Source organism: Poecilia mexicana, unplaced genomic scaffold (genome assembly GCF_051168715.1).
Source record: "Poecilia mexicana isolate PSO_F unplaced genomic scaffold, ASM5116871v1 scaffold_3, whole genome shotgun sequence".
Taxonomy (NCBI): domain Eukaryota; kingdom Metazoa; phylum Chordata; class Actinopteri; order Cyprinodontiformes; family Poeciliidae; genus Poecilia; species Poecilia mexicana.
In genome coordinates, this window is record NW_028263372.1 from 19,345,413 (window position 1) to 19,364,313 (window position 18,901).

An 18,901-nucleotide genomic window follows, 5' to 3' on the forward strand; every position below is an offset into this window, starting at 1 on the left:
ATTATTTTAGCCATAATACGTAAGGCATCCTATTAGGGAACAAGGTATGCCAACTAGGAGAATATTTCTTAAAGGATTAAATATTACTAGTTTGCTTAGAGTTTTAAAAGGTTGCCCCTTCACCTAATTCTAAGACGCAACATTAATTTTGATATTAAGAGTTTCAACTTCCTTAAATTGATTGGTCAGCCTCTCACATCGGAACCATCAAGAATAAAACTAACAGAAGATGCCTTACTTCAGTCAGACAGACTTGTTAATGACCTCAGAATCAGCTACATGACTGCTGCATCATTCTGCCATTGCCATGTTTCAGTTTGTGGAAAGGGCAGTCTGCCTTTCTGCTTTAACAATGTTTCAGTCTCTTACAAGTCAGCCTTAAATGGCATCTTCTTGGACTCTCCTAATTGGATGTGGAACCAGTTACTACTGAATTACTACTGACAGTGAGCATGTCCGAGGCCTGGAGGAAAAAAGGTTTAATAGAATCGAATACAGACATTTTATAAAATTAGCAAGCAAAAATATTTACTGCCCCATTTATTGCAACTCAAATCTCAACAAATCTCAAAATGTATTGTTAGTTTTTTTTTTTTTTTCTCTCCTGTGGTGTCTAATGACTGTTTGAAGGAATCACAATGAGGTGCCGATTGGCCAATCAAAATGGACTTTTGGACCATGTGCAGACTTCCATGATTTATATTTTAGTGATGCTTGGAAAAAAAAAATCTTCTTTTTTTCTGTTTGTTTTTGTTTGGATTGTTTTTTAATTAACCAATAATGGCTTGTTTTGAAGAATTTCTTAATTAGCAAAATATGATTATTTATATTCTAGAAATTAGTTGGGTTATCCACATACATTCAGACAAGATGTGAGAATAATATTTTGAGGTCATTAAAACAATATTTTGAAGATTCAGGACAGTATGAGTATAGGATAGAAAGTTGTTGGCTACATCTTAGAGGTGCATTTAAGAGCACTGTGGAAAACTGTTAAAGTCCACAAGCCGCTATGTTCACTAGTAAAAAAAATAGTAAAATATGTAAATTGGTAAGCAGAAAGAAGGCTGTAAAGAAGTCGGGAAGTGTTTTAGATTTATTTTAATCTGCAGATACTCGTAGATGCAGCTTGCCCTATAACTGATGCATTTTAATGCATCTTTTTTATTTAACCTTTAAATATGATTATTTATAAGTGACGTTTTCTGAGTTTTCATCCAGCATTTGAACATGTGTAACTCGCAACTGTGTCCGGGGCCGCTTATTTTAGCTGAGCATTCCTGCTAATTATGAAAGCACCGTAGGCAGACTCCACTGTCTGCCGTAGGGGCGTGTTTCAGTCGTGTCTGTGATAAATCTGAGATTTAGACTTCTTTGAAGGTAAGGACGTTATTGGGTTGCAGTCAAAAGCGGTGGTTTTAACTAAGTGGGATAACTGACAGGGATGGAAAACTACCTATATTTAGCGCTAGTGAAGCTGTTTGTGCAGGGAGGAAGTGGGTGCACACGAGTGCAAGCGTGATGTGGATTACACGCCTACATATGTCAGTCATTCTTGCTTTCCTCATGGCTGGCAAGCAGAAGTTTTATTTAGTTACAGTAACTGCTTTTGTGAAACCTGATTTCCCAATCCTGATATTTGATTTGAGTTTAACGAGCCCATACACAGACACATTGGCTCGATGCCAGTTTTTGTTCGTTGAGCTGCTAATACATTCACTAAATCTTGCTAATCTTTAAATGCGTTATTGTTTAGAAAATCTTGTATTTGAACCATTGTTAAGTAAATGTGCTGATGACATCTTGCACTTAGTTTTTCAATTTTTTATAGAGATGAAAGAAAACTACCATAAACTATAATACAACTGTGTAATCCCCATTAATTCAATTGACATTTAATAATTCCAGCACAAAAGAGTAACCATAACCAACAACCTTTTTTTTTTTTTTTTTTAAGAAAGAAAATAGACTTGTAGAAATATATGTATGCTCTTCTACTGGCATTTTATGAACGGTAGAAGAAGAGTAATCAGAAATATATTTAAAATAGATAAGGATCTGGTGCCCTGATTACAAAAAAGCCTAACAACTAGGTGATCCATCTGCTGTGAATTTAAAACAAAATTGAGAGTATGTGATATCCAAGTGCCATGTTCGGATTTCTGTTGGTGGGTGGGGTCGGAGAACATGTCATCTGTGACATCATGTGCTACCCGAGGGCTCGGCCGGGCCAGCAGTCTGCTCCAGAGGTGGAGTTTCCTTCCTGCAAAGCAGACCGGGACCCAAGTGTAGCCTGACCCACCTTCCCACTGACATCTAAATTGTAACATGGTTTGCTGCAACTATCTCCCCCCCCCAGTCTTATTTTTTGTGTGCCTTTGTTGCTTTTTTTGTTCTTGCTCATACATTTGCGTTTTGCGTTTTAGTTTGTACTAAGGTGATTGAACTTTACCTTGACTTTGCTGCTGCTAGCAAGAGGAGAAATCTCAAAGATAATAATTATGGGTTTACGAATGCACATACCAAACCTGTTCTTCCTTGCTCCGGCCTGGTTCTAGCCTAGTTATTCAGTTACAGGTTTGTTTCACTGTTGGCAGAGTTCAAGTAGATGTGTGATTGTGACTGTGATTGCTTCCTCAGTTTGAATGCCAGTTAAGCTTGTCTATGCATTTATTGTTGGTGGGTTGTTCCTTTTTCCTCAACAAGAGGGAATTTGGTTCTGTGAATTTTTAATCTCATCACACTGTCCAGTGTATTCCTGAAAATGTGTTCAGAAAATCTGTCTGCCTCACTGGTATGTGCATGTGATACATTCTTACAGATTACTAAGAGAACTCTAATGTCATCTGGTTCAGTTGCAAGTATGCGAAACAGAAAAAAAACAACAACAAAAAAAACGTTTTCAATTGTGTTTTTATTAGATCTAGATGCTCCACCGGAGGAATGAACTTAAGTAGGCGTTGGTTGGTGTCAGATTTTCATTGATAACATCAAGTAAAAGTGTCATGGTGTCGCAATATCATGGTATTACCACAAAATTAAAAGAGAAGAAGAAAACCGCGGTTTAGCTGCTGTTATTTAAAGCCAACAAAGCAATAGCTATTTCAGCTGGTGCAACAGCAAATAATCACAACTTTAAAATTGTTCTAGAGCATCCTCCTTGTTTATTTTATTTTATCATATTTTTTTGTCAACTAAGTTGGCTGGGACTGACATGGAAACACAAATTGAATTCTTTGCACATCACTTCATTCAGTATCAACATTTGTTTTTCTTCCTGTTGAACATGTCGCTGTCTAAAACTTAACTTCTTGTTTGTTTTTAAATATACCAAGGTTAGATTTGTAGCCAAATGAGACTTTATAGGTCAAATTAACTGGATTTGATTCAAACTGGCATTTCTCACTCGGTTATCGGTAGACTTTTCGAGTCACGTTTGCCTCTCCAAGCCCATCGCTGCCCAGCTGAAGCCCCATCCAGGCTGGACTCCGGCCCTTGATATCGCTAGCTCCGATGCAGCCAGCGATGCAGAAACAGTGTCATCTATTAGGAGAAAAGAGACAATCGCTTTGGTTGGAGCAGGAAGCTAAACTAGCCAAACACGCAGAGGTGTGGGGAAGGGAGGACTGAGGAGGCCAGAGAAATGTTCAGCTCCGTCCAGGGAGAAAAATATGATCAAGAGGTTAAAAGAAGACATCGTCATAAGAGGTTAGACACTAATATTACAGGTAGCAGAGTTGTATAGATAATGATTAAAGAGAATTTGTGAGAATGTTATGGATTTTCTCCCCCCCCCCTCTTTTTGTCTCCGACCTGTCAGCTCTGAAGGCACACTAGCAGTGCAGTACGGTGCATTTAAGGATGCAAAGTAACACCGCTGAATTATTGAACAGCAATGAATGGATGCGACGCAGGCGAGCGTACTTACAGGCAGCAGAGACGCCAGGAGAATGTGACGGAGAGAATCTCTGCACCTCGTGCAACAACAGAGTCGCAAATAGCGTGGGAGAAGCAATCGATATGCAGTTTTTTGCTAGCGACTACAAATGAATAAAAACAGCCCAGTAATTAAATTAGAATTTAACTAAGATATTAATACACCTGTAATTATTGTGAAACCTCCTCAATTTAGTTAATTTACATAAGCTAAAGAGTTGTGATTTCAAATGTTGCAATAATAGCTTTTGTTTCTCTGAGTTGATTTCAAATTTGCAGTCAACATCGAGGTCAACGCAAACTCTTCTTCATGCAGCAAACAACAGTGTTATAAATATCATAAATATTTAAAGTCTTTCGTGTTTAATGTTGGCTCGGTGAACCATTATGTACCGCTAGGCTTCAAGAAAGAACCCCCCCCCCCCCCCTTTCTTAATTTGCTGCTTGCTGAGGACCACAAACTAAGACACTGTTGACTAAAAATATTTAGTCAACAAAGTATTCAAAATCAACCTATTTCTATAAATGAACAGCGCAAGGTTAGAAGAATCTCAAAAATGCATTTGGTATTGGATATCTGTGATATGCGGAGCACAGTGGTGGTAGTATTATGCCTTGCCCGTCCTTCGCTGCGAGATCTGCATCAGAACATCTGCTCGTCAATTGCATCAGCAAATTCAAGTGGGCAGACATGTAGGGACGTCTGTCTGACAACGAAATCCCCTCAGAAAGTAGGTCACACAGTGAGACAACCACAGCGCTTGCTGTAATGGGGACTTAAAATGGAATCATTGTGAAGGTACAAGACGTCTCGGGCAGGGAGAATTGTTTTAGAAGGACTCGTAATTACCAGAGTGTAAACGTGCCAACAGCTTTAGGGCTGATGTTGTTCTGCACCAGCTATTTCAAGCTCAATTGCATTTGATGTCTAATATTATTATAACTTATCCCCAAATTCACCTAAATGGAATCTCTGACACCATGAAGTAGACCAGATGATCTCAAAAGGTAGATGCATCAAGCTCTGACGTAAAGACGTTCAAGAACACATCAGAAACAAATTCGTTCTCAAGTCTTTGGACTGAAGCACAGCTGGAGGAAATTATCAACAAATGGGGAGAAAGCAGCTGAACCTTCTAATGAAGTTGACCTAGTAATGCCCTATTCAAAGTGGATGGAGACTTAAATTTGATTGATTTAAGTGGCACGACCTTAAGCAGGTTGTTCAGGGTTGAAAACTCTCCAGCAGTTCTGCAGAGAGGAGTGGGCCACAGTTCTACCACAGTGATGGAGACGAGTCGCTGCTAGTTACTGCAAAATCGCTTATTAGATTTGGTGGAGCAAAGACGTTTTAACATCGGGCCACGTTGGAGCGGATAGTCCTTTAAATACGCATTTAACATCTGTATTTTATATTAGCTCATCTTATCTTTGTCTCAAGTTAAAATGAGTTTGATCTGAAACATTAGTCTGGAAAAAATTCTAAAAGCGGAGATATTCAGGGAGGCAAACTTTGACACTATATTTTCTACGAAAATATAAAGTTGATTTACTGCTAAATTTAGGCATGTTGCCTTTTTTTTTTTTTTTTTTCCCTTGTTTCAATCTGCCTCACCCGTTTTCAGGATCATCAAAGATTTGTTGCCCTGCAAACACAGGGGCAGGCTGTTTCTTGTCTCCTCGGCTTCTGAATAGCACCAAATAAGCATCCTGCTGCCTCTGTTGTAAAACATCACACGGTTTCTATACACAGACAACTGGAGTGTGACTGGGGGAAGTTTAATTTGACTACTCTTTGGACCCGAGTGTGAATTGTGTCTGGATTTCTTTTTACGTTTTACGCCCTGATTGCTCCCCGCGTCTTCGGGTGTTGGTTTGACATTCCCTGAGCACTCCCTTCAGCTGTCACCACTTAACAAGTCCCCGAGGGGAGCGAGAACAACAAAACACGGGAAAAATGTAAAAAATGCGTGACTCCTCCTTCTTCTTCGTGTCCTCGTCCCTGCTGTCCGGCCCCACCCTTTCAGCTGAGGTTACTACAAGACCAGATACTGGCCCCAAATTGGAAGAATCGGGCAGGCTGTGTGGCTCTTGAAGCTCGGCAAACCGTTTTGTAAATGTGTTATTTGCTTAAAACCAGCATGTGGTAGTGGGGGGCGGGAGGGAAGCAGAGCGTGTGGTTGTTGTGTAGCAGAATATTTAGTTCACTGTTTTTTTTTTTGGTTTTGTTTTTTTTTTTTTTTTTTTTGCAGGTGGCTACAGACAGTATGTTTACCTTCTGCCTGGAGAGATCCAGGAAAGGTAGAGGTCAGCGAGGCTGTCTGTGCTGTTTTAACCCAAAACACAAGCATAGAGTGGCTGTTTATTCCCACGTCTGCCCGTTCTGAAGCCAGCCATGCAGACATCCATGTGAACAGTCATTCTAAGCTGCATTAGTTGAAATAACAGAATTATGTCTGCGTGGAGCAGAAGAATAAAAGCTCAGGACAAGGATCTGCTCATCTGATAACTATGACTGTATGTTGGTGGGAACAAACCCAGTGCACTCCTCAGAAATCAGACGTTTAGGTTCCAAAAGTACAAAACCAGAGGGTAGGACAGTTGAAACGTGGTGAAATTACATCAGAATAGCGTCAGAAAATGTATTTAGTAAAGAGATCCAGTTCTCAAAAAGCAAACTTCTGATGCTATGTAGATTCATTTCGCACAGATTAAATCGGGTAATAAAGGCCTGCAGCTAATGACAACCCGTGATTCAGTTCCTCCATATCTTTATGACCATCATTCAGATCGCTGACTTGACCGTAAGAAGTGATTGATATCATCGTGCTTCTGCTCAATGCTTCAGAAGCTGGCTGTTCAGTGTGCTGTGTGGGAGCATGTTATCGGAAAGTTGAATGGAAGAAAAAAGTGAGGTAGAGATAATGGTGCGCAGTCAACATGGATAACTGGAGGCTTAGGAGGGTTGTAAATATTTAAGGATTTGGGGGAGAGTCACAAGTCTGGGCTGTGGTTGGAGTCGCTGATTCAGTCATTTATGCAAAAAGAGCCTCTGTACAATGTAGTGAGTAAATATCGTATACAATACATGGGGATACTTTATAGTTGGCTGACAGTTCTGTATTAAATATTTGTTTTTAATGGACCTATGCACAATTTTTGAGAACATTAGTTTTTTTGTTGTTTTTTTATTAGCTGTAAACCAAAGCCATAAAAATGAACCGGAATAAAAAAAATCAATAATATCGACTTGCTGAAAAAACTAAACATTCTGACGTAATGTATTGAGAATCATCTGCGATGTCAACTGGATTTAAATAATCATGTCGTCTGTTTTGTCCTCTCCTCTCTCTCTCTCTCTCGCTCTCTCATGCAGTCATACTTTGTCACCGACTATGATCCTACGATCGAAGACTCTTACACCAAGCAGTGCGTGATTGATGAAAGGCCGGCCAGGCTGGACAGTAAGTGCAGAACAAACACGGCCAGAGTAAATGCAAAGACGCACATTTTCGACCGCTTGCTCGTTTCTGTTTTGTTTTGCCTCGTCTGATGAGGCGCTGGTTCTGAGCGCTGTATTCTGCTAATGTGTGTGCACGTGTTGCCGCTGTGCAGTCCTCGACACGGCTGGACAGGAAGAGTTCGGAGCCATGCGAGAACAATACATGAGGACAGGGGAGGGCTTCCTGCTCGTCTTCTCAGTCACTGACAGAGGAAGGTAGGTGACAGTTTTCACTTTGAGCAAGCACACGCACACTTTTTTTTTTTTTTGTAAAGCGCTGTGTGCTTTCCACATCTGCACACTCTTTCCACTACAAGAACCATGAATTTGGCATCGACACCAACTTTTGCTGCTCCGGCTTCCGGACCTCGCTGTTGTTCTTGTTGTCATTCGCTTTTGTTCTCGACACTTCCTGTCCTCGCCCTGCTCTCGTTTAATTCACCTACACACTTACCTTAGACTTCTATTAAAAGCCTGCCTACTGCTTAAACAATAGCATGTGTGCGCAGATGCATGGAAACAAATTCATGTACAGGGAAAGACTCGGGAGTCAGTTTGCTCTTTGTTTTCTTTTTTTGCACCCTCATAAAGTTGTGGAAAAAAAAACTTAGGATTAATTATTTTACTGCTAAAAATTTTACTTGAATACATTTACTTGAAGGGAGAGTCACATCAGAATTGTTTTATTGTATTTTTACCAAATCAAATCAAGTCAGATTTTATTTTTACTAAATATACCCCAGAAAAACAGGAAGTCACAATCCTTATTAGGTCCTTATTATATTTCTTAATGATGGGGATTTTCTTTTCCTGTAAATAATTATAATCAAATTAAATCTTGTAGTTCTCTTGATGGTTCTGTTGGACCTGACTCCACTTCAATAAAACATAAACACACATTTAGGCTTCTTGCACGTTTATTGTACCAGGGGTACTAATAAATGTGGCCGGCGCTGTATGCACTCAAAACATGCGTGTATGTATATACTGACAACACTGTCAGGCACAAACGGTCCCCTTAAAAGCCTCACGCGGGTGTTGCTAAACTTTGTTTCAGGCGCCTTCATTTTAAGCTGCTTTGAAATCAGGTCGCCGAAGACACAAAACGCATCATATCGAAACCGTCATTCTCACCCCTTGCCTGGTTTGGCAACGAGCAGGTGGGTTTGAAACGAAAGCAATAACTTATTCCACCTGCTGCTTTGTTGCACATGTGACAGCTGTGACTCCGATGCGTGTGTTTACGCTGCCACCGCACGAGCTCGGGCAGCATTAATGAGGCGAAAGGAGGAAACAGGCTGCAAAACGCACACGGCCAAACTGTTTTCAGGTGAATCCTTCATGCACGACATGCTCTGTTTAGAGGGGCTTTAATTACTGTCTAGACTAGATCAGGTAAAAAAAAAAAAAAAAAAAAAAAAAAGAAGAGTTTCTACTTGTTCAGGATTTGGATTTAAATTTTTTCTTTCATTTCTTTCTTTTATTTTCTCGCTGCCCATCCCTTGTGTCATGTCTGCTGCACAGCAGCACAGTAAGCTGCATTCCCTTGTTCCCACCCTAAGCCCCCTCCCAATGTTTATGTTGTAAACAGTCTTTCCTTCCTCCATTTATATTAGTCAAGTCTTACCAGATTTACTATGTGCTCAACACGACTGGAATGCCGTCTCGGCTTTGTGGTTACATTCTGCCTCTTTGCTCTTCTTTTTCTTTTTTTCCCCTCCCAGACTGACATTTTTATTTGCTGTAAAGTTGAAAGCCTGCCATCACATGCCATCTGTATTATAGTGGGGCAACAGTCGGGTCAGGCAGAGGGAGGCAAAGCCTCGGATAAAAATATTTTGCACTGCTGTAATAGTCAGGCAGACTCCCCCCCCCCACCCCCCAGTCTCAACTGGCATGTTTAACCCTGCACAGATAACCCCACATTCATGTTCGACGGTTTTGTTCGTGTGTGTACATGTGTGTGGGTGGGGAAGCTTCTTTTCTTTTTTTTTTTTTTTTAACTGTTGCATTGTTAGGAGATGAATGTATGCCTTTTTACACACATGTAACGGTCCTCACCATCTGATTTTTACAGCTTTGAAGAAATCTACAAATTCCAAAGACAGATTCTGCGAGTCAAAGACAGAGATGAATTCCCCATGATCCTCGTAGGCAACAAGGCAGATCTGGAGCTGCAGAGACAAGTAAGTCCAACAGGTTGGAGAGATCTGAACCCGCCTACGGACGAAACGCGCACGTGCTTTTTATCATCCGAGGAGATGTGGCTTGAGGGATTCGGATTTGCAGGCTTTCGAGCACGAGTGTTGCAGCTGCAAGCTTGGTTTAGAGATGCAACAGGATGTTGAGAGATTCTGTTGACACTCTAGTGTCAGGAAGGGAGGACTGATGAAGAAGGGAGTGTGATGAAATGATGAATCTTCTCCCTTTTGGTATTCTGCCAATCATCATCTCTTCTGGTGAATCCACACCACCCCCTGTTGGTTAAAAAGAGTGTGGCTGCCAGATTTTTATCCATTTCTAAATACTGAAACTGCACCAATCAGCAGGCAGGAGAGAAAATTAAGGCAATTTTCCCTCGATCTGCACTGATTGCTAATCCCTATTCAGTAAATTTATGAACACTAAGAAATCCCACCCTGCATAAACCTAAAGCCTGTTCTTTATTGCATTTATTTTGTGTTAATTTTTTTGTAAAACTAAATAAAACCTAGGTATATGATTTGACGCATAAATGTGGGTAATACTGTAGTTGCTTCATTTGCAGTTTGAATTCATACCCACCTACTGCCATCTAATAACCTGCGTCCCATTTTTATATTTATATAATACACATTTGTAATAAAAAACTCACATAAATATCTGTTTTTCGGACATTACAATATAAAGGTGGCTCTAAAGAATGCTCACATACAAGTTAGTCAGGTTAACAATTGGCAACACTAACTAAAATCAGCTTTTTATTCACATTTGTAGATGTTTTGTTGAACTATTTGCTTGTCTGAGGAGTCTGTAATATTTATTTTGAGGATTTTTTGTCGATTCAATCTTCTGCTCTACCTCTCACCCCAGGTAACCCAGGAAGAGGGCCAGCAGCTGGCCAGACAGCTAAAAGTCACATATATGGAGGCTTCAGCTAAAATCCGTATGAACGTAGACCAGGCTTTTCACGAGCTGGTTAGGGTAATCAGGTAAGTTGACACTTCTTCTTCCAGTACTATTGATGCAGAGGTCAATGGAGGTTTAGTTCACGGTCCTCTAGTGGTCAGTCAAAATTTACAGGGCTCTCCAAGCTCATTTATACCCTTTGTAAAGGCCTACATAAAGACGAAAATTAATCCTTGACTGTAAAATCTACGAAAAATCCAACCTTAACATTTTTCATTTGTAATTCATCTCAGGCCCCTTATGGTGGAAAGTCTTTGATGCTTTTTGAACAACCAGGAAATATTCAATAAAAACCAGCAGATCAGCTTTTTTATCAGCTCTCTCAGCTGAATAATTGTGTAAAACAAGTGACCAAAACTTGGTCACAACATCAACCAAATCCTGAAATTTATCCAACCATGCGGCCTCTGAGTGTCCACACCTGATGCATATTTTAAATGCTGAATCTCCTAGACATTGGTGGGGACATTGTGAGAGGTAAAAGTGGTGTAAATTATGATGATGATGATGATGATAAATTACAATGAATATTATCATTCATTACAGTTTTCAGCAACAGTATTGCAATCAAGTCATTTCCTGATATTGTGCAGCTCGAGTTAATTGCATAACTTTGTGCCTTTTTATGTTATTACCCTGATTGCAGCTGACAGAAAACTGGCTGATTTAAGCTGGCTGTAATTAGTAGCTGTATTTTTAGCTAATTTTCCAACACCACTGATTACACGTCAGCAGCAAAGGTGTTAAAGCAGCCAGACTCCTTGTGACAAACACATTCTTTGTGATTTTTTTATTCTTTCTTTTTTTTTTGTCGCTACTTGCCCAGTGGAAAGTATCGAGCTCTTTTACAATAGGGTTGTATCTTGCTCCTATGAGAGCACACAGGGTCCTCTGGGGTCTTCATGACTTCAACAGAGGGTGTGTGGATCACTGTGCACCGCGTCGTCTGACATGTTTTGTCCAGTGATTAGATTCCTTTTATGTGTGCATATGAAGTATGTCTTTCTGGCGACATCTGGAGCACCGTCTTCTAACACGAGACAAGATCTGATTGCAGAAAAAGCTTGCAGTGGCTGTAATGCCCAACATAGCTTTAATATGAGAGACGACTAAACTTAAATTTGGGTCAGATGACTGATTACAGTTTCAGAACTGGATTGGGAGCATTGTTTTTCAGCTGGTCTGCCCCTCCTTAAAGGTCACTCCGAAGCTGGGAGTTCAAAGGCAAATCAAAAAATGTTAGGAATATCAAAGTAAACAAAAACACAGCCTATTTTTAAAACCAATTAGAGCAAGTTTGATGATAATGATGATGATGATTCAGTTGGGCTTCCTGGTTCGGGATCTGGGTTTCTCTGTCGTCTTCCATCTTGCTTACAATGTTGTCATTGGGTATGAGCCACAGAGGAGTGTTTGCAGTGTTTCAGGAGCTGTTTGGAAATGTATTCTAGTGATCTTAGTTTGACGAGACAGATGAGATTTCAGGAACGATGAAGCTGTCTGGAAGTAGAGTTTAACTCGAGGTCCGAGAAGGGAAACGAGTTAAAACTCACTGAGGTTCAACTCGAACAGCAGTATGTGACCGCTATCAATGTATATACCGTAAGATTATGATGAAGGCCTCTTGCACAGTCTTGGTCAGAGTGTGATTATGGCCGCATCAAGTTCAGATTTCTTCAACATTTGTGACGCTACAAGTGCGAGAAAGTTTCACGTTCTGTAACCTCTGTGTTAAAGCAGCAATAGTCTTCTTGCATGACACAATCAAAACGCATCAACTTGGAATGACACAGTTATAACTGATTTGCGTGAGTTCAGTTAAATAACAGTGTTAAGTTCAGTCACCATGTGAGTGAAGCGTCAATGCCATTTCATCCTCTAAATGAAACAATCCAAAAAGTTCTAGGTCCAGGTTTCACCTTTTTTTTTTTTTTTTTTTCTAACAGGAAATTCCAAGAACAAGAATGTCCACCGTCGCCGGAGCCTACGAGAAAAGAGAAAGACAAAACCGGCTGCCATTGTGTGATCGTCTGAGTCTGCCTTATCACTGTTAACTCATGCAGCTAATCTACCACCCCCTCCCCTCGATCCCCGCCCCCACCCCCACTCTGCCTGACATTACATCCCAAGTGGATGAGTGACCGCTGCCTTCTCCCTCCATGTGCATGACTTCAGACAGCCTTTTCTGAGTTAACTCGGACCAGGAACTGCTGTTTCCAGGACATCGCTATGGGACAACTGACAATGCCAAATTTTTAACACCACTCTACCTTCAGCTGCGATCTAATCCACACGAGAGAGTACCAACACTAAACATTGCCTTCTTAAAATCAGCCTGACAAATTAAATGTTTTGTACTCTGAAGGACTCCTCTTGCCTTGTAGTGACATTTGTACTTGCTACCGAGTTTGAATGAAATCTATATCCAGAATGTTAATGACATTTCTTTAGTTTCCAGGATCTGACCAGAGCAGAGAGATTATCTTACGAAGCTTTGTGTATGTTGTGCCATATCCACCTTTACTCCCCATGTGCTAATCTGCTACTGTACATATGTGACATTTGTTGTGGTTTTCAAAGTGTATTTCTAATGATCTATTAAATCACCACAGTGCAGTGTGTGAGGTTGAGTTTGGTTTTACATATAAGAAACTGAATATGTATGTATATAAATGTAATTCCTAGACATCCTTTAATGATATATTGAGACATATTTCTGGCATTCTGCAGTGGATAACTTAACCCCCTTTTTATGCTTTTAGTTCAATTGCCAAATATGGATTGTCTGCTGTATTAGAATCCCCCCTCTCCCCCAAGTCTTATAGATTGAATGATTGTAATCATATTCTTGACATGCACAACGCGTCGTGTTCGCCTCAGTTTTTCCTCCCAAAAGGTGCAACCTCATTCGGTAAACTTGAAAATCTTCGAAGCGGATTATGAACATCTGGTTTCAACTGTTAAAACCAGATATTTCCACACCTGCATAAAAAGATACATAACCATTTTGTCTCAGTGTCTGACATTATAGAAATTAAGTCTATTTTAGATTTAGGATTACCAAAGTTGTTTCTGTTTGCTAAACACCATAATTATGGTTCTTCAGTCTTTAAATTGAGAAGTTTGCGTACCTTTTCTTAGTGTTTGATGGAATTGCCTTTTAAACTCGGTGATTTGAATGAGAGTCTTTGACATTTTTGTCCATTCATCCTGACACAACTGGAGTAACTATGTCAGGTTTATAGGCCACCTTTGTTGCACCAACCTTTCAAACTTTGCACACAACCTTTCTGCTAAGAACTTTGCTGTTGGCACTCTGGTTATGGAGTTTGTTTGGTTTTAATGATGGTCTTTGTAGAGGAAAAGCCTACATTTTTGTCTAATCAGACTACACAGTCTCAAAAAACTAAGTTCTTTGTCACTCTGTTATTGCATCTTCTAATGTTTTTTTTGTTTTTTTCTGTAATGGCTTCTTCGTGGAGGATGGTCTTTCAACTCATTTTTGGTACAATTTTCTTTCAACCAGCATCCTTGTCGGATCATTTTTCTGTTTCTTTTCCATTTGATACACATTTTCTTCATCAAAACTAATTTATCTAATGGAAACAGAAAATATCTCCCTCCTGAACAAGATAATGGTTGAACAATCCCTTGGCGTTTATACTTGATTAGGGTTTTTTTTTAAAACCATATAAGGAGACCTTCGGGCATCTGAATATTGTATCCCAGGATGAACCAGACTTTGTGGAGCTCTACAATTTCATCCTAATGTTGTGGATAATTTCTTTTAAAATTCATAAGGTGTCCTAAGGAGAGTGTCTGCCTCTATTTAATAAAAAATGTGTTCGATGCATCGATGTGTTAGAAGCTTACAAAGCTATGACATCAAGCTGGACCTTATTGAACAGGTAATACGTGCTTATCAAAACTTCTGAATTTAAAGAAAGTAATACATTAATTAATCTGTTATTTAGGAGGCAGAATAAGTAATTTAAAAATATGACAAGATTTTGACTATAATACCAGACACTGAGGGGGAAAAAATGGTATCAAGTCTTTTTGAACATTGTATGTCTGGTTTCAACTATCAGTAGCAAACTGTGTAGCCTCAAACTGGGACTGTTTCAGACAAAAACGAAACTGTGCGCTCTGTATTTAACTTTTCACTGGTAAATCAATGTAAAAAAAAAAAAAACAATCAGCTTGTTGTAAACTAAGAAAATCTTTCAGAGCTCTGCTCAGCTCAGATCATTGCAATCATTCTCATCAGTTCTGATTGCACTCACATTGCTGTTGCACCTCTAACACCATGGCGATGTATTTGCTTGTCCCCTCGAGTCAGTCTGTTACTCTGATTTATTGTTTTGTCCCAGTTTGGTTTGCTGGTGGTAAAACCAGGACGAGCCGAAGCTTCGAGGTGCACTTCGTAGGACCGGCCATCTGCAGCAGGGCGCGACCTCACACACCGTGGGATCTGTAATCACTGAAGACGCGCAACAGCGATCCGCCTTCTCCTTTCTGCTGCTGTTCGGGCGCTCGGACGAAGTGCTGCTGTTTGTCTTGCACACATTCACCTTGTATTATAACAAGAAAATCAGATGATGGAATTAATGAACTTGATTAAATATTTCTACTCTACTTTTATACATTATTTTCTTATAAAACCAGTTGAGTATTTTTATATGTTTATAAGTAAATACATGTTCACAGCCCAGGCTGCGTCTATGTGTAAAGAATATCTAACTCCCTTGGTTATTTTTAACGTGAAAATGATTGCTGGCCTAAATCTGAACAATTGGATGTTTCACCTAAATATAACCAAGGTTTTTTTTTTTTTTTTTTTTTTTTTTTTTTTTGCATTTTTGGGTCACAAAATAAGAATATATTTATCTTGAGGTGTTCACCACCAGTTCTGATTGTGAAATGTCAGTTTAAACTTGGAGGTCATGGGAATGATTGTTTAGATCATGCAACCTCCTGGCACTAAGACTTAAATGCCCACATCTCATCTTGTCGCTAATCTTAAGTATGCTTCTGCATCATTCTGTTTGATTTCTCTTTCACATTGGTGTCTTTTGCCCCTGTGTCTAGCTTCTGTTGCTAAAATAAAATCTGTTATTGAGCCAGAAAAGATAGAAAATTGTTTCTTTAAAGAGCCGATTGTGATTCCGTAAACCGTATATGAGCTCTCATTGCTCGGAAAACATTAAGCTTGGGTCTGGAAGCAATTTCATTTTATGTATATGTATTTACAATTGCTCTATTTGGAACACATCTACTTTATCGTTGCTTAGGCTTTTCTTTCACCTGAAAACAGTCTGTTTTGTTTCATATCTTGTGAGGTACAATAATACATGTTTCTGAGGTTTTGCACAAATACCAGTTCATCTAAAAAGAAATGTATTTAGTACAGTAGTGCAGTACATGGATTTATTGCACACAAAGATTGCAAGCCACAAAACGTAGTTGCTGATGTAGCTTCCTCTTCATAGAATGCATTGTCCAAAATAGAAAGTTGAGTGAAAGGAGAAAGTATAGTAGGGAAAGGCCCAAGAAATACAGCCTTGAGAAAAATTTGAAGCAAAGTCTATTGAACAGTTTGATGGAGATTTATGCGGTGTGGACTGTGGCTGCAGTCAGTCCTTAAAAAGCCTTCTCACACAGACGTGTCCAGAATATGGGCTACTGCGAAGCATTAAGCCACTCTTTAACCAGACACGATGTCAGAAGCAACTTTCCTAGGCTTAAGATAAAAAAAGACCTCTTTGCAGATGAATGTATTTCATTTGTGAATCAAGTGTCAGTCTGGAGAAAGATTGCAGAGGCGAAACATACAAGGTTCTTAAAGTAAATTTTTTCCACAGTGAAATAGGATTTTGGGAACTGTGTCTTCTGCTGGTGGTGGTTCAATGTATTTGTATAACTGATTTTTCCAAGGAATGCAATAGAAGACTTTATGTACCTACGATAGGTACTTAAAGTCAAAATTAACAGAAATAAAAACTGCAAATATACTACTCTATGCCTAATAAATCCATGTATCATATTAGTTACAGTGTTTAAGTTGAATTAATGAATACATTTTCTCAGTTATATTTTATTGAGACACATCTTGACTGCAACTTTTTCAAATTTCTGCCTTTACAAGTTGTTCCATCAAAAAAACTAGAATATATGGTGATACTGAAAGCATCCTTAAAGGACCTCCAAAGTAATAATCCACATAACCAAACGCACTTCTAAGCTACGGTAACCTGTTTGAAGTAAAACAAATTACCTACAAAAGGACATTTAATGTCTCCATTTGAAGGGTTTATAGAGAAGCAGATGGATGTCGGACCACACAAAGAGATTAAACAACTGTTAGGCAATATTATGCCACAGGAAGATGGTCTACTGGAAGTTTATTGGCATAGTTTATGTTAAAACGTTTATATTAAAGGAATGCTCTCCTTTTTTAATTCATTAATTTAGCCTATTTTATGATTTTATGCTTTGATCATTTTAGAGTGTAAATGATTGTTTTAAGGAGAGCAAACCTAAACGTTTCCAATGGTCATATAAATAAATTGAATTTGTTGAGGAAAGTATTTATTCTCTTTACAAAGATAGGTTTACTGAAAATAAAATGAATTTGAAGTTATTAAAATCCCCAAACTTTCGCTCGTTAGTCACATAATTTTTGCTAATTTGATACAGGATTCCTCCAGCATCACTCGAAGAGACTTCTCTGACAGATTTCCTTATGTTGTAAAAAAAAAATAGAAGAAGAAGAAAGATGGAGTTATATCAATTATATATCAATAATAAAACAATTAACTATTTTTGTTTCACTTAATGTGATTTAATTTTAATCATAAAGTTCATTTTTCGGAGGAGTAAATGTCTGAAACAGCCTTTTAACTTGAATTAATCTCACAGTCTTACCCCCCACTGTGGGGTCCCGACCCCAACATTAGGAACCACCTGTTTATTCAGTTTCATCAGTCTGTCTGTTTCAGGTTTCCGACACGTTCAGCTGCGCTCCCCTCTCTGTGGTGGTATAGTCCACAGAAGAAGGTCTGGCTGCGCTCAGCCTCCCTGCCATTCACTTACAGGCGCTTCCAGATATACTCCGACCCTCCGCGGCTTGAAAGCTTTGATTTTATTCACCGTCTCGTCGTCCGCTCCGACCGCTCCACGTCCCCGCGGGTTGAAATGGAGGGAGTCAGCAGCAACAGGAGCATGTCTTACAGTAGATGGAGTTATGACAGGTAAGCGGCGTCTTTTATTATTGGTTTGGGCTGACTACGCTTTTAAAGCCGCTGTCAGGAGCGGTGCGTTTCGCTTTCATGGTCCAGGAAGGCCGATTCTTCTTCTTCTTCTTTTTTTTTTGTTTTTTTTGAAAGGATGAAGCTACATCTCTTAGTGGGAATTCCTCCCCCCCTAGTATTTACTAGTAGGCTGGGAAATGGGAGGTTTCAGCATCACATCGTATCGCTGGTAGATGAAAAGCTCAGTGTCTGCATCTATCTATCTATCTATCTATCTATCTATCTATCTATCTATCTATCTATCTATCTATCTATCTATCTATCTATCTATCTATCTATCTATCTATCTATCTATCTATCTATCTATCTATCTATCTATCTATCTATCTATCTATCTATCTATCTATCTATCTATCTATCTTTCTGAAAGTTATCAGAACATCTACAGAGGTTAATGATATTCGTCGGTAATTTAAAATGCAACTGCTTATTATAAATTAAATTAAATGGGAATTTAAAAGTAATGTTCATTTTGTATGCATATCTTGGCAGTCAGCGTGATTGTGTCTGTGACTTCAGCTTCTTCACTAGGGAAGGCTACACATTCAAGTGAAGGTTGATTGCTCTGAGTTCACTCGGCGGATAATGGCACATTTCTTTAAACATTTTTATTTATTTTTTTAAAGAAGGGAACGCTCCTCGGCTTTTATTGACTTAGGCAGCAGTCCGGATTGATAGATGCTGTAAAATGTAGTTGCAGTTCCATTGATTATTAGAGCAGGAGATTTTACCTTGGCAATGTTAAATATGCTTTGGCTCAGTCAGTCTAATTGATATTCTGAATATATTATTGGACATCACGAAGAGTTTTTGCCTGAGCCACTGTCTTTTAGATATTTATTGACAAATTTCCACATTATTGATGTTTTGTTTTACTCACATCCAGGAAACTGATTTTACAATATATCACTTTTTTTTTTATTCATTAAACAAAAAATATCAAGATAAAATCCAGATGTTCTCCCCTCTGCCAGGGATAACT

General features: G+C 39.1%; 1 protein-coding gene across 1 annotated transcript in view; it reads left to right on the forward strand.

Moving 5' to 3' along the window:
- rras2 (RAS related 2) overlaps positions 1–14,804 on the forward strand; it is a 34,715-nt gene extending 19,911 nt beyond the window's left edge. The window contains exons 2-6 of the mRNA XM_088004271.1: positions 7,313–7,400; positions 7,552–7,654; positions 9,516–9,624; positions 10,511–10,629; positions 12,553–14,804. Of these exons, the coding sequence (XP_087860397.1) occupies positions 7,313–7,400; positions 7,552–7,654; positions 9,516–9,624; positions 10,511–10,629; positions 12,553–12,640 (507 nt within the window). The 3' untranslated portion in view covers positions 12,641–14,804. The remainder of the gene's footprint in view (positions 1–7,312; positions 7,401–7,551; positions 7,655–9,515; positions 9,625–10,510; positions 10,630–12,552) is intronic.
- The last annotated feature ends 4,097 nt before the right edge of the window (positions 14,805–18,901 follow it).